The sequence below is a fragment of the Asterias rubens genome, chromosome 9 (genome assembly GCF_902459465.1).
Source record: "Asterias rubens chromosome 9, eAstRub1.3, whole genome shotgun sequence".
Lineage (NCBI taxonomy): Eukaryota > Metazoa > Echinodermata > Asteroidea > Forcipulatida > Asteriidae > Asterias > Asterias rubens.
In genome coordinates this window covers 19,387,201-19,401,462 of record NC_047070.1, presented here as the reverse complement: position 1 = coordinate 19,401,462, position 14,262 = coordinate 19,387,201, and the positions used below count along the sequence as shown (strand labels likewise).

Genomic DNA, 14,262 nt, shown 5'->3' with positions numbered 1-14,262 from the left:
TATAAAGGTCGGTCGACATACTGGCACTCACTAATCACAGGTTTAAGCAACCTATTCCAATTTTAAAGTTACAACGCGTGAGTTAATTTTGATTCATCCCTATGTCTCTCACTACAAGTGAAATTAATAAACAAAATACTTGACTATAGCCTCAAGATATATATCATTGCGGCTACACGCATATTTTTACAGCTACTTTTATAATTAAAAACTCATTTCCATTTTTATCATTGGAAGCGGATCTTAAGGAGAAATAAGAGGCATTCTCGAGTATCAAAAAAAATATATCGTTTGATTCACCGCGTTGGTAACTTGAGGGTTACACTCCAATTAATAACACTGTCTGGAATCAAAATGATTTAAGCCACTGAGGTGGAAGAAACCGCTTAAATGGATTGAAATTTTGATAACATTTTGCGGTTGAAAGCTCTCTGAAGTATAGAGACTAAATGAAGAGGGAGCGCCTAATCTGCGCTACAAAATCACGGTCCGTAAGGACCTTGTGTGCCCCCATTGGCCCATCACTGCCGGGCGCGAAACGTATTGATTACAATTTAATTAAGTGCGAAATGTACAAGCACGTGTTTGTTTAACCAGAAAGAGGTTCCTCCATTTAGAAGTGAATCCGAAACATGATATATCTGTCTAGAAACACTTTCAAGACACACTTCGCAACTTTTCAATCAATGTTGCAATACTCCCACAACCTTATTAAAACACACTTTAATTAGGTGTCGATAGATTAGTTTACCTCCAGTCAATATTTACTTCAGGTAGTATTAAATGTCTTCTTTTATTTATTCTCTAAATATTAAATGTTATCTTTTGTTTGTTGTGTAAAATAAGTCAGTATGTTTTTGAAGGAACTAATTTGTTCAATCTACCTTAATCATTAAGGTAGATTGAACCAATTAGTTCAATGCAACATTTTCACTCGTTTCATAACGATCAATATCACGTCAGTATAAAGATAAATATAAACAGAAACAGGCTGTTGAGGAATTGTTTCGTTTCATAACTAAAAGTAAATAGAAATACTGAAATAAAACTGTGTAAGGTTTTCCTTTTTTACAGGCTATAGGCTACATAACAAGCTACAGATCACAGCATGCAACAAATTTGTGTCCGCAGCCCACATCATGTCTGCAATTATGATATAAATAAATAGATCACATCATGAAATATTGAATAATTTGATTCAAAAACCAGGAATCGCAGATGGGGCATAGCTTCTGTGTCTTGACTTCGCATCCCATTCATCACACTCGACAAGTTGCAAATTACAACAGCCAGAAGAACCCGCAGGACTAATTATTTATTTATTGTCATGATATGTCCTTTAGAAAAAGTGTAATCATAACACAGATCTCATGCCTTTAGACTTCACTCATCTAGCTGGTGACAGGGTCTTTGTTGAACAACCTGTCTGGTTGACTAAGTACCGGATGACTTTACACTTAGTAGAAGGTTGAGGGAGATGTGATGATATTGGCACTGTAGCGATACTTAAACTTCTTTTTTCTTAAGATTGTCTGGATGTGTGAAGACAAAATGGGGCCTGCAAGGTTCGCAGAGATCGCTCTTATCTACAGTATTTGCATTCATCTTTAACAGGACCATACGCCCTATTCTTCAATCAATATACAATATCCACTCATGAGTACAACAAAAAGTGACACACAAAAACACACCAACAGAAGCTGTTTTCAGTTGTGTAAACTTTTAGAAAGGGAGGGGGTAACAGACAATAATGTTCAGCATGTTGGTTACTAAAATCTTGGAAGAGCACAGGTCGAACAACACAGAAAAATTCATGTGTTTTCATTTGAACATATTTTAGCAGCTCTATATAAAATTAAACTGATATCCGAACAATGAGTTTGGTTTCTAGTTACAACGTTCAATGACACACATAGCATGAAATATATTATATCAGAACGTGTGTAAACATAACTTTCTCAACGAAGTCTCCCACGATGGATGCACCATTCAGTTATTTCAATGTCTAGCAAATTGCCCTATCCCAAGATTCATCGTCCCATTGATCTCAAACTGCCAAAGTATCTTGCCCTAAGACCCATACCCAGCACAGGGCCTCCGGACGGCATAACACCGTCTTAGACATGATGGCTTCTTATTAGATGGCATCTTCTTTCATTGATATTTTGCCTCATCTTTAATCTCAAGGATCAACATCTCGTAAAGTATCTTCCAAACCCTGAAGGTGTGATTCTCAATTATGAAGAGGCAGAGAGAGATCTTAGGTGTATCATTTGCTGACCACGTAGCCACACAATTCAATTATACAGTACATCTTACCTTGTGAAAGTGGGTTCAGAAATTAAAGGTACGTCATGGTGATACAAGGTCCCAAATTATTCGCAAATTACTCAGCAATTACTCGAGACAGTGTTGCTTAGAATTCATTCTTCGCGTTTAACAGAAAGTGCATGGACCCCTGGTGGGGTAAAATGGTCCATACAGCTTTATACTAAGACCTTTCTCCCATAAATTGTTATATCTTCCTCTTCCTCAAAACACAAACCAGCTCATTTCAGACCAAACACTCCCACAAAGGAGATTGAATACATGGTTGTATCGGCAAGTTTACTATTTATTTAAAGTTTATTCTTTTATCATTTCTGCTCTGACTACGGTGACTCGTTAAAATATTATACGACTTCGACAAACTAGCAACCTAGGCACGGAGATGGATTTTGTACAGTCAGGCAAATCAAAAAGACAACAAACTTCGTCACTTCTATAATCAATCAATTATCTCAACATCCAAGGGAGTGTTAAAGATGGATGGACCTGTTTCAAAGTGAAACTGGCCACGGGGTTTCCATACAGACCCGGACCAACCCGATGATTGAAAAATGCCTCCATATTTTCATTTCACATCTAGTAATTGAGGTTTTGAGGTTCAGCCTGGAAGGGGTACTGTATGGGAATGTATAAGATGGATAGACAAACATATTTAAGAAAGGGTGAATAGTCTTTACTTGCTTGAGGTGAGGATGGACACTAAAGAAGCTGGACGAAAGAGTTCAGTCTGCGCCTCGGACACAAGGTGTCGATAGAGGTCAGTTGCATTGGGCACTGTCCATAGTATTCAATGGTATTCGAACTTGTGTCAAAGGCAAACATAAAACGTTCTTGTCGCTTGTAGATCATTAACGAAGACAGGAGGGCACTTGACTTTCTTTTGTATTGATATCATCCAAAGTTTATCAAAGAAAACTTTAATAACTGCACACAACCCCGCCCACATACCATTTGGACCCTTGTACTAATACATTTTTTTTCAGTCATGTTATTTAATATAAATCCTTCTTGAATGTGTCAGAAAGAAGCACCTATGACCTAGCAATGCAATGCTTCACACACTGATAATTCCATTAGATTCAGGGAGTGCCTCGATCGATGGAAATACAGAGGAACAATTAGAGGTGGCTGAACTTCAAGCAAAAGGAAACGCCTCTTGATATCAAGGTAATTAATTTTGCAACTGTAAGATGTTTGCGAATTAAAGCCCAGAATTCTCTTGGGGGTTGCACCCCTTACAGCCATTTTACTAATAACTACACAATCAGTCGTCTAGCGCTACAGTACGGCTGGTCTGCAGCCAGCATTGGCAACACTTTCACCCATATTGGGTTTAACAAGCAGTGGATTGAGAGTAAATACTGCTTTGCTGCGGATCGTGCGAAATTCGAGTTTCAAATTCTAAAAGAATTTAGGGCAATTGGGTTTGATTTGTTTTGATTCTGTAGCTTTTTAATTTTTTAATTTGTGGAATTGTAGAAACTGAGGCGATGCAGCTTGGATTATTCGATGACAAGGGAGTCGATTTAAAATGGAGTTTAATCGTATAAATGGGTTTAGCCTCGTTTAAATGGAGAGTCGACAGTTTAGGATTGAAACATGAACTAAAACTAACCTAGAAAAAGTCACAAATAATCAAACGAACTCATGAGTAGTCCTCGGGTGACATGCAATGGTCAGTTACATTCAATGTTGTTACAGCATCAGCCCTAAGGTGATTTAATTATTTAATTTTTGAATTTTGAATACCAAATGTATTTCTCGGATGTTCAAGAGATTGGATAACTTTGACAAAAAAATGATTCAATTCAATATTCCAGGATGGTAGATGACAAATGTTATTAGGTTACCAAAGTACCGGCAAAAGCATCTCAATAATTGAGTGTCCCCTGCCGGGAAGTAAACGGATACACACACCGCCGCTGGAGGCTGACAAATTTACTCTCAAACAAAAACTCTATACCACACACGAAATGACAACATATCGTGTTTTTCTGGTTTGAGGGTTTCAATTTACTTAATTTGATTTTCGTCTATTCACCTAGAAAAGATTGCATAGAACAAATTGTATACGATGGTAATTATTAATTAGCACTATTTAGTGTATACGCATTATGTTATGACTTGTTTCCAGATGATGTGTCGTCGTCTTAGTTCCTACATATCAATTTGTTGATTAGTGTTGTTTTAGGTGTTGATGGTGTGTTGTTTGTTGTTTGTAGTGTCTGTCCGTAGGTACGGGAACAAAAGCTCTTGCTTCACCTTAGGCCCAATGTTGTGCTACTTTTGTGACTGTTTACAGAGCCTTCGTATAAATTGTTAGTAGTAATATAGTTTTTTGGTTCGCCTTTGGAATTTTTTTTTAACTTTTGCACCTCATTTGTTCACGACTAAGGCCTACTATGTATTTATTCACGGCAACATTGAAATAAATATATTGTGTACAAATTATCTATCTATCCATCTAATATCAAATTGATTGCATTTCACCAATTGCAAATTGGATACATGACAGATGAGCATCATCAAGGTTAAGTAGTGTGTACCTTTTAGAGTAAGATCTTTAAACGAGGTTAAAGGCTTAAGTCCAATTGCTTAATAAAATTAAACTACCAATACCAGTATCTGCACTGGATAACCTCAGCAGTGTCCGGACCATGATGAACACATGTCATTGTGAATAGCATTGCATCTTTGCAAATTAAAGGTCATGGCGAATCAGAAAGAAGCAATCGATGATAAATCCCTAAAAGGAGATGTAACGATTTGATGAGAGGGAAGATGGCTGTCTGATGCAGCAGCTGCTGCTTCGAGACTAGGGTACATTCATTTAACGGCGTCTCTCCCCATCTCTCTCCCTCAATCTTTATTTCTCTGTCAGCCAAATGTGCATAGGATGAAGAAGAATGATAAACATTATTGTTGTTTCAAACATGAACATAGATATGAAAAAGAAATTGCTGATTGTAATCAATCTATAATATATAATCTGGGGATAAGACTTAAAGCCATTGGACACTTTCTGAACAGAACATAAATTCAAAGTTCACAGATTTACAAATGAAAGACTTCCCTCTAAATATTATTCCATGAAATGCTTTACTTTTTGAGAAAACATATCAATTATTCTCGATATCGAGAATAACGGATTTTTTTTTAAACACATGTCATGACACGGCGAAACGTGCGGAAACAAGGGTGGGTTTTCCCGTAATTTTAACCCGACTCCGATGACCGATTGGCCTAAATTTTCACAGGTTTGTTATTTTATATATATATAAGTGGTGATACACAAAGTGTGGGCCTTTGGACAGTACTGTTTACCGATGTTGTGCGACTGCTTTAGCGCTATGCATAGTGGAAAATGCTAAATAATCTTAAAGTTACAAATACAAATTTAGTTCTGGGTCTAGTTGATTCTTGTTTTGTAAATATTCATGATTCAACACTTGGAAGGAAATAAGAGAAACCTGTTTGATCAGATCTTCTCCTAAAACACGAAGTAGGCAATTAACTCAAACAGTACGAGTATTCTATTCCCCAGATATTTGACAGTGGTTGAACATGTCAGTTAGAGATTAGTAATGGAAGGAAGAACGCCGTTCTTTTTGTCAATATTCATTAAAACCATGTCAGTTAAATTGTGCGTAGAGTTTACGAGTACCTGCCTTTATGTGCTTCTATACAATTGCTTGACATTTGTGACGTAATTCATCCAAAAGATTGCGCCCTCTAGCAAAATATCAAAATTTAATCTGGTGACCATAGTTTGTATGGTCCCTTAATGTCAAGGCCCTCCAAAGTGCGCCCAGCAATCTGAATACACTCTCTTCCCGACTCTACCTGCCCTGTTTGCCTGGTGCCGTAAAACTATACCCTAGACCAATGGTTGAATTAAGTGATTACTTCACGCCATTGCGTTGAGTGCAAATACGTCAAAGTTTCGCACCAAGTCATTAAGGGGGCACTGAGTGCATCCCGACGACAGTTTCCGACTCAGTCATGACCAGGAATATGGGTCGCTTAATGCTTGCCGCAATCACGGCCGGCCCCTCCTAAGACAAGAAACAACTGGGGGTAGAAGAGCATGCACTTAAATGCCAGGAGCTATGATATCCGGCTGTAATTACAGTAACCATTGGGTGATCGAAACACAATACATCCATAAAAAACAATACCAAGTTCTGTAAGATATACCATTGCGACGGGAGATAAACTTGTCTTAATATTATTCTCTAAGTTAAGTTTTCTATAATGTTATCTTACCGCAATTGTGAAAAATGTGACTTCTTGTTTCTCTTGAAAAAAGTGTGTTATTGAAAAGTCAATCTTCTTCTTATCATTTTCCATTGGAAATGTTTGCCTTCACAAGAGAACAGATCAAATTTCGCTATGATTAACGGACCAATAGCCCAAGGATGTGGACACTATTTGCTCTCTTTGCTGTTTTATTTTCAAACCTGATACAAAAGTTACCAATCAAGTATCTTGACTTAAAGCTTGCTTGAATATGTCTACCAAATCCACATGGTTTCAAGTTTCGATTGGAACCAGCTGCAGTAAGATTAAGCCTCGCTCTGAAAAATCAGGATTGTTCTTGGTTTTTTTCATCCACAACCGAGCTTATAACCAAAAATATTTGTGATGTCAATAATCCTCATAATGTATTCGAACAGATACGTTTATTTAGTTTTTTCGTTAACATAACACGCAGTTTTGTTCCTTTGTTGATGTTTTTTTAATAGGCCTATGGTTTGGATGAAGCCATGGTAGCCTAACATTTGACGAAAGGAAAACAAGACGGGCCCAAGGAAAACATGACAGAGGATAAGGCAACGGCACAGGAACACTGAGAATAACTTGCATCATCTGGCACTAGATTGAAATGGGTGGAAGATTTGCGAAAAGAACTTACTTTAGTATGCGGCGAAGAGTAATCTATCTTTAAAGATGTGATCACAAAACCTTGCAGCCACTGTTTGCCAATGTTTAAACTGGCATAGATTAATGGAATACATCGGTACCGAACATACGGCAAACGAGTCGAACAAGTTATAAATAATATTAACTAAGCTTAAGCTTGACATCGTAAGAAATTTAAGCACGTGAACAAATCTGCTCTGAGCCTAACAGTTGTATGTTGATCACATGTGAGTAGTTGACATGTTGTGATAAAGATATCAAACTTTAACACATGATGTCACATTGCAATTAAGGACGTCATCGTCATAGACCTGCGGTTTCGGTACAATTCCCATGTACACTTTAATAGACCTATAGATGAACCTTCGACATAAGACATCGCTTAACAATAATCACACAGCCTTTTCATGTTGACAGTCGCTAATAATAAAGGAATATATCTCTTTGATTACCTTTGATACATGAGATCGATCCATGTCTGACGTCTCTGCGTGCAATCATTAGTTGCTATTTGGCCTTGGACTAGTTACGTTGAGAAAAAGTATCGTGTCTAGATCCAATAATATTCCTAATATGTAATTTACTGCGAGTTTGCAAGACCTTGCGCTCATAGCAACATCCATTTTTTTTTTATACGAATTAATAAATATTAAATCGGGAAAATATGTTGATACAAAGTTCGGAATTGATGATGAATCATTGAGCTTTTATCAAAAACATTTCTGCGAAGTTGGTAATTAGTTTCAATACTTCAATTCAATAATATGTTTATTCCATACTCTTGTTGGAGAAAAGGATCAATTGTGAGAATTAGACAGTACAGAGAAGTGTAACAAAATCAAAAGCGCATAAAATTGTACAAAAACAATACAATGTTAAGGCTAATAATAAATAAATTGTTTGTACTTTGTTTTCACTGGTGATGAATAAACGGAGTCTTAGAGCTCCACTCAAAAGAAAAATAAAATAAATAACTAGGAATAACAGATAACTAGATAACAGAACTAGCTGTTGAAACTGCCTACAAACAAGAACAACCTAGTGGTATACATTATGCATACAATTTGCCGAAGCACCTTGGTGTCTCAATTTAACGAGCTCCTAAGAGGTGCGCTGTATGCAGACAGACATTTAAATGCACTAGGGTTGACGTTCACCTTGTATTGATCATTTAAAGTACTGTACAACAAGAACCATGTGCACAGTGTTGCTCCTCATCATTTCATGATAAGCTGTTTGTTCCAAATGTTGTTTCATAATCAATCATTCTCACATAAAGACACTGGACATTGTTGGTACTTATCAAAGACTCTACTTGATGTATCTCAACATAGGCATACAATAACAAACATGTGAAAATTTGAGCTCATTCGGTCGTCAAAGTGGCGAGATAATAATGAAAGAAAAAACAACCCTGTCACATGACGTAGTGTGCTTTCATAAGCTTGATTTCGAGACCTCAAATTCTAAATCTGAGGTCTCGAAATCCAATTCGTGGAAAATTACTTCTTTCTTGAAAACTACCTTACTTCAGAGGGAGCCGTTTCTCACAATGTTGTATACCATCAACCTCTCCCCATTACTCTTTACCAAATGAGGTATGATGCTAATGATTATTTTGAGTAATTATCAATAGTGTCCACTGCCTTTAAAGTCACATGGAAATAGAATTTTATTTCTTTCAAACATAAGAGTATATGCTTACGAATTGTTTGTCCGATTTATATGTTTAAAAAATATATAAAGTTGTTTGGGGGGCTGACACCGCCTACCCCTTTTGTGACGTCAATCGAGGCAGACTTTGCCTGCAATGCGTACATTTCAAAAAGTGTTTTTCTGCATTCAGCAGCAATACACCTGGTCGGCATTGCCGGAAAAAAACAAAACATTTTTTTTTGAAACGTACAAACTCACGACTTGGTCCGTACATGTACTTTGCAATTGTATTTACTCTACGCATTACAGGCAAAGTCTGCCTCGATTGACGTAGCGAACAGCGCCCTCTCGGGTCGGGGTCTACTCTTAAATTTGTAAATAACATAAGAACTGATTTTTTAAAACATTAGTTAACTGTTTATTCACATTCCACTCATCAAAACACATATATTAGTGACAAAAGCTTTATTTTGAAAAAATACCACTTCCAGGTGACTTTAAATCAGTTTCTCACGTCTGCTATACGGACATGCGTTCTCTTGTCATAAAAATGTCTACCATTAGAGACACTTACATTATTCGAGTGGCGTGTAAAACGTGTTTACCCCTAGGCTGCAAATATACAGTAATATAATCAAATAATGATTAAGGATTTAAATTACTTCAAATTGCACATGTAAAACGCAAACACTTACGTATTTAGAAAGTCATGTGTAGCTTTTCTGAATAAGCCAAAGTCTAGCACATACTGATATCAACCAAGTATACGTGTCACTTTGTAGTAAAAGTTGTTCACAGATGTCAAAACAAACAGGTTTTCCAAATATAAAAACGTATATTTGTTAATTTCTTAATCAATGTTGGCATGACTAAAGTAATTCGGCTCATGGCTCCATTCTTCTGCATAGCAAGTTCACGTTCACAAACCGACCGTAACGATGAGAGTGGCATCTCAGAATGCTGTCGCCGCCTTCACGTTTAACATTGATCTTCCCAAGTTGGAACTCTTACACAATTATTTGGCGCCAAATTGTACCAACACCGAGACTGTTTTCGCTATGGGTACGCTAGATTCAAACACAGGGCCATATGACCATAGTGTTGCGTAAGAGCACCTTTAACATTTTAGTTAAGGTTTCAATGACTTTAAATTGTAAAATTTCATCAAGAAAAGAAATAATTTAATGAACATTCGAAAGATAACGACCTATGCTCTGATATTGTCTCTCATTTTTAATTAGTTAATACCTGTCTTATCTTTTGAAAAATTGATTTTAATTTCTAAAACGTTGATGCTACCAGCGTCTGGCAAGACTCACACTTTGTTTTAATTAAAATTTAGAAGTAAGTTAACGGCCAACTGTTAGATTCACAAGACGTGTCTTCCTTTCATTAAAAACCACTTGTTTATGATAATTATCTACAATGTTATTACAAGTGTTGATGTTTCTATGTACATATAATTGAGGTCAGAATATAGATTCGTCCGAAAGGTGCCCCAAAGAAAACAGGAGAGTTTTTGGTTACTGTTTGAAAAACAATCTACGAATGATAGGGTTACTCGTTGGGTAAATAATGCTGCCTCCCCTCCCTTCACTCTGAATAAACAGAATCAGTAATTTGGGCAAAACTGTTGCTATTTGTCGATAACTATTTATTATTACAATCAAGTAATTGTACAATAGAACTTCAGACATGCAATAAAACCTCTTTCCTGTTCAGATAAAACTTCCTGATCTACAGCTTACACTGAGCAGAATTGCAACAGATCACATACAAGCTCAAGGAAAAAACATACAAACACTGAGACAACAACAACAGCTACAGTATAAGACAAACAACTTATCAAAAGGGGCCAAACACACACGAGTAGCATTGAATATTCAGTCAACTTCAGTTCGGAGATGTCTATGCTCATAAATAATCAAATTGTATTTTTGCCATCATCCCCATCGAGGCCCGTATAATAAATGCATTTCTCTACTCAGACGTGATAGGGATTTGGCTGAGAGCACCATAAATTCACGTGGAACAATTAGTCACGACAATATATTTGTTTAAAACCTTGTCTTCATAGGTCAAATTATCACTCTAAGAACTCTATCGAGGAATAACATCTGTCAAGTGAATAGCGAGTAGGAAAACGTAAACGGCCATGTTCCCGAAAACATAATTTACAATAATATGCTGAACAATTCTAATAATGCATCGTTAATGTCATGGTAGAACATTTGCCGAAAAATGACGTGTGCGATGGATCAGCATCGAACAGCTAAAATCAACATGAGATTATCCAGAAAACATAACTAGACAAAACTTGCACAGAAGCTCTACTACAACGGAAAACCTGTTCTTTATCTACTCTCTCCACTTCTCTACCTCTCATCGCCCCTCTCCCTTTCTCTTTGAAACACTAATACAATGTATTCACAGGTTGGTGTCTACTCAACAGAGTTCTCATTAATAATACATTCATTTATAGACATTCTGCTGGTGCTTAACAAACTCCTTTTAGAACTAATGCCGGTACGAAATGACAGTTTCAATGCGTTTTCCGGCAGGTGGCGTTTTTCGGATACAACAAAATCGGTTTAAGATTTTTTTTTTTTTGGATACCAGATGATGACGACAATTTTCAACGCATTTAGTTTTTATTTAAAAATAATGGCTATTTACCAGCTAATGGTAAATTGAACCAAAGCAAAGTGTTAAATCAAGACGATATTGGGGTGATTATGCCTACTCCTAGCGCAGGGTTTTAATATTTTAAAGCAAATATTCATATGGGTTTAAGGGTTAACTAATGCCTTCCATACATATACGCACGTTAAATTATGTAGCAAATGTTGAATATGTGTGTACCCAAACTTGTTCTTCAAAGTTGTCACGTTGTACTACTAATTATTTACTTTCTATTATCACCACATGGTTGTCACAACGATAGGTAAACTTTCAGCCAAATGTAATCTACTCTATCGTGTGATCCTAATTTCATTTGAATGTCATACTTATAAAGAATATTATCAGCCTAAGGTTTGAATTTTACTCAATCACAAGTCATCCCTACCTAAAAGCTTTAATTGACGTAAACAATGTCTGCCTCGGGAGTACCTTTACGCAGTATTAGATAATGATAAAAGGAGTAGGATCATTAAAATTGTAAAACATATTGACTAGCAGGTGTAAACAACCGTTCGTATCATTCAGTACAAACTACCATTGGAAACATGACTGCATAAACCATAGAGCAAGGATGATAAAACCACTTTGTAATGATATTACACTAGCATTGCACGCAAGCTAGACTGTTTAACGTAAATTGTTTATGACAAGTTGTATAACGGTAGAACGGCACGAACCTTGATCCACGTGAAAGAGTAGAAGAAGCTGTAAACACAGCAATGCTGGGCTTAGTCTAGGTGTCATGGCGGCATGATCACACGATGTGGCCAAACACGAACAAACTTCTACCCAAGCACTCTCCGAAAAGCCGGACAAGATATTCTGGCTCGTCTGCTGATCTGCACAGTCGAGTTTTCAGCACGCGGACCTTGGAGTGTTCGGTGGCGAATGTCACAACAACCCGGTTTGCCGGTAGTTGCCGCCAGTTGCCGCCAGAAGTATCAAGCACGTGACACATACCTGAAGTCCACTGAGTCTTGCTTCGGCTGGCTGCTAGTCCAGAATTAAAATGGTACGCGTATATGGAGACTTATGTACATGGACACAGCTATGTTGTAGTTCAAATATTGCTTTGCTTGGTGATAGTCTACTAATAGCCACTACCCATCTCCGATTGATATTCTATTGAATCTCCTGGGACCATCTATTATGATGTCAAATTCAATTGAGCAGTTTCAGGCAGGACTGATGTTGAATACGCAATTAATGCATTCATTTACAATCGTGCAAGATCCATGAGCATGGCCTTCAGAACGAAATTACTGCTAATTGCTTTCACAGACACAAGTACTTTCCACATCCTTCAAACCAGCCCCAACCTAACCAAGTGTGTCAATTCTATCAAATCAAAAAACACTACTTGTTTTAAAATACTTCACAAACTATTGGTATGTTATCCAACGCCTCGATCAACATTTTTAAAGGTATGTATTTTCAAGCATAGGTAAGCTCTATCTGCAACATTTTTTGCCAGTTGTTTCTTTCTGTCAGGTTCTCTCGGTCAAAATTCAATTAGTCATTTCATCACATTGGTCACCATCCAATGAGTACACCTGAACTTGAACGTACTTTGTGATGTGTATCGGAATGCCATGACTCATCATATTGTGTCTTTAGGGAAATAAAAAACCTGCTCCTCTTCCACAACATTTATACACAAAAATGAGATGGACAATTTCTGCTTTACAACTGACCGAAGCCATATTTCATGGCTAGACTTACGTATTTCGGAGTGAACATCTTTTGGCTTTCGCAACGATCGGTAAAATGTAAGTTTGCTTTCGTAAATTTCTCATATATATACATAAACACAAACATCTGTAGCTAGTTTCAAGATGACTCCGTGATCTACATGCTTCATCTACCCCAGTACAATTCCAGCTCTTAGCTCTTTATCAAAGTCACTATGTATTGAAACGGGTCCTACTAACGTATTAGTGGACTATGGCGGGGATGTAAAAACATGTGAGATTTAAGTATCTCCCTGAATAAAAAAAAAACAATTATTATCTATAATCCGATGAAAGCGTTCGGTTGATGAGAGTGCACGTTTTTGATTAAGAAAATGAATGAATTTAAATCCTCTTATGTGAGTGCCAAGACAGATGTTACAAACCAACCATGTCGAAAATGCATACGGTTTGATCTAACGTTTAATTCCAATCTTGGTTAAAATGAACAGTTACAACATTTTGGGTGTTTAAAACAATAATAAGTTTCCGATATGTGGTTACAATTCTTCGCTCTGTTTTCGATATTAGAGCATTGGCTAATGACGTCAAAAGCTCAAACAGCGCCCTCACTGAGGTCAAAAATGAAGTCCCATCACTGGTTTAGTCTGGTTCCCTGACCAAAGATTCCTTGACGTCTCTTGCTAAAAAATCTTAGGTCAGGTATTACCAACGGTTAAAAATAGAGCATGACGCAAATTGTCAGGGTCGGGGGTCATCTCCAGGGAAACCATGTCTGCACGTACTACTAGTTGCGATAACGTAACCCTCCTCCCAACGCCCGCCAGGCCGGAGAGTTACGAGATTATTTTGATCGTCAATTAATTACAATCTGGTTCAACACGTATAATTTCGACAGCTAGTCACCAGATTTTGCCCCATTTTTACCACTTTTAAAAATCATGAAACTTAATCCTCAATCAATGTCTAATGAACACTCAAG

The 14,262-nt window shown here is 37.1% G+C and overlaps 1 protein-coding gene across 1 annotated transcript in view; it reads right to left on the bottom strand.

Annotated features, from left to right (window-relative positions):
• Window positions 1–12,490, bottom strand: part of LOC117294623 (neuronal acetylcholine receptor subunit alpha-10-like) — a 32,087-nt gene extending 19,597 nt beyond the window's left edge. Inside the window, exon 1 of the mRNA XM_033777117.1 lies at window positions 12,267–12,490. Coding sequence (XP_033633008.1) covers window positions 12,267–12,333 — 67 coding nt within the window. The 5' untranslated portion in view covers window positions 12,334–12,490. The remainder of the gene's footprint in view (window positions 1–12,266) is intronic.
• Window positions 12,491–14,262: the final 1,772 nt, after the last annotated feature.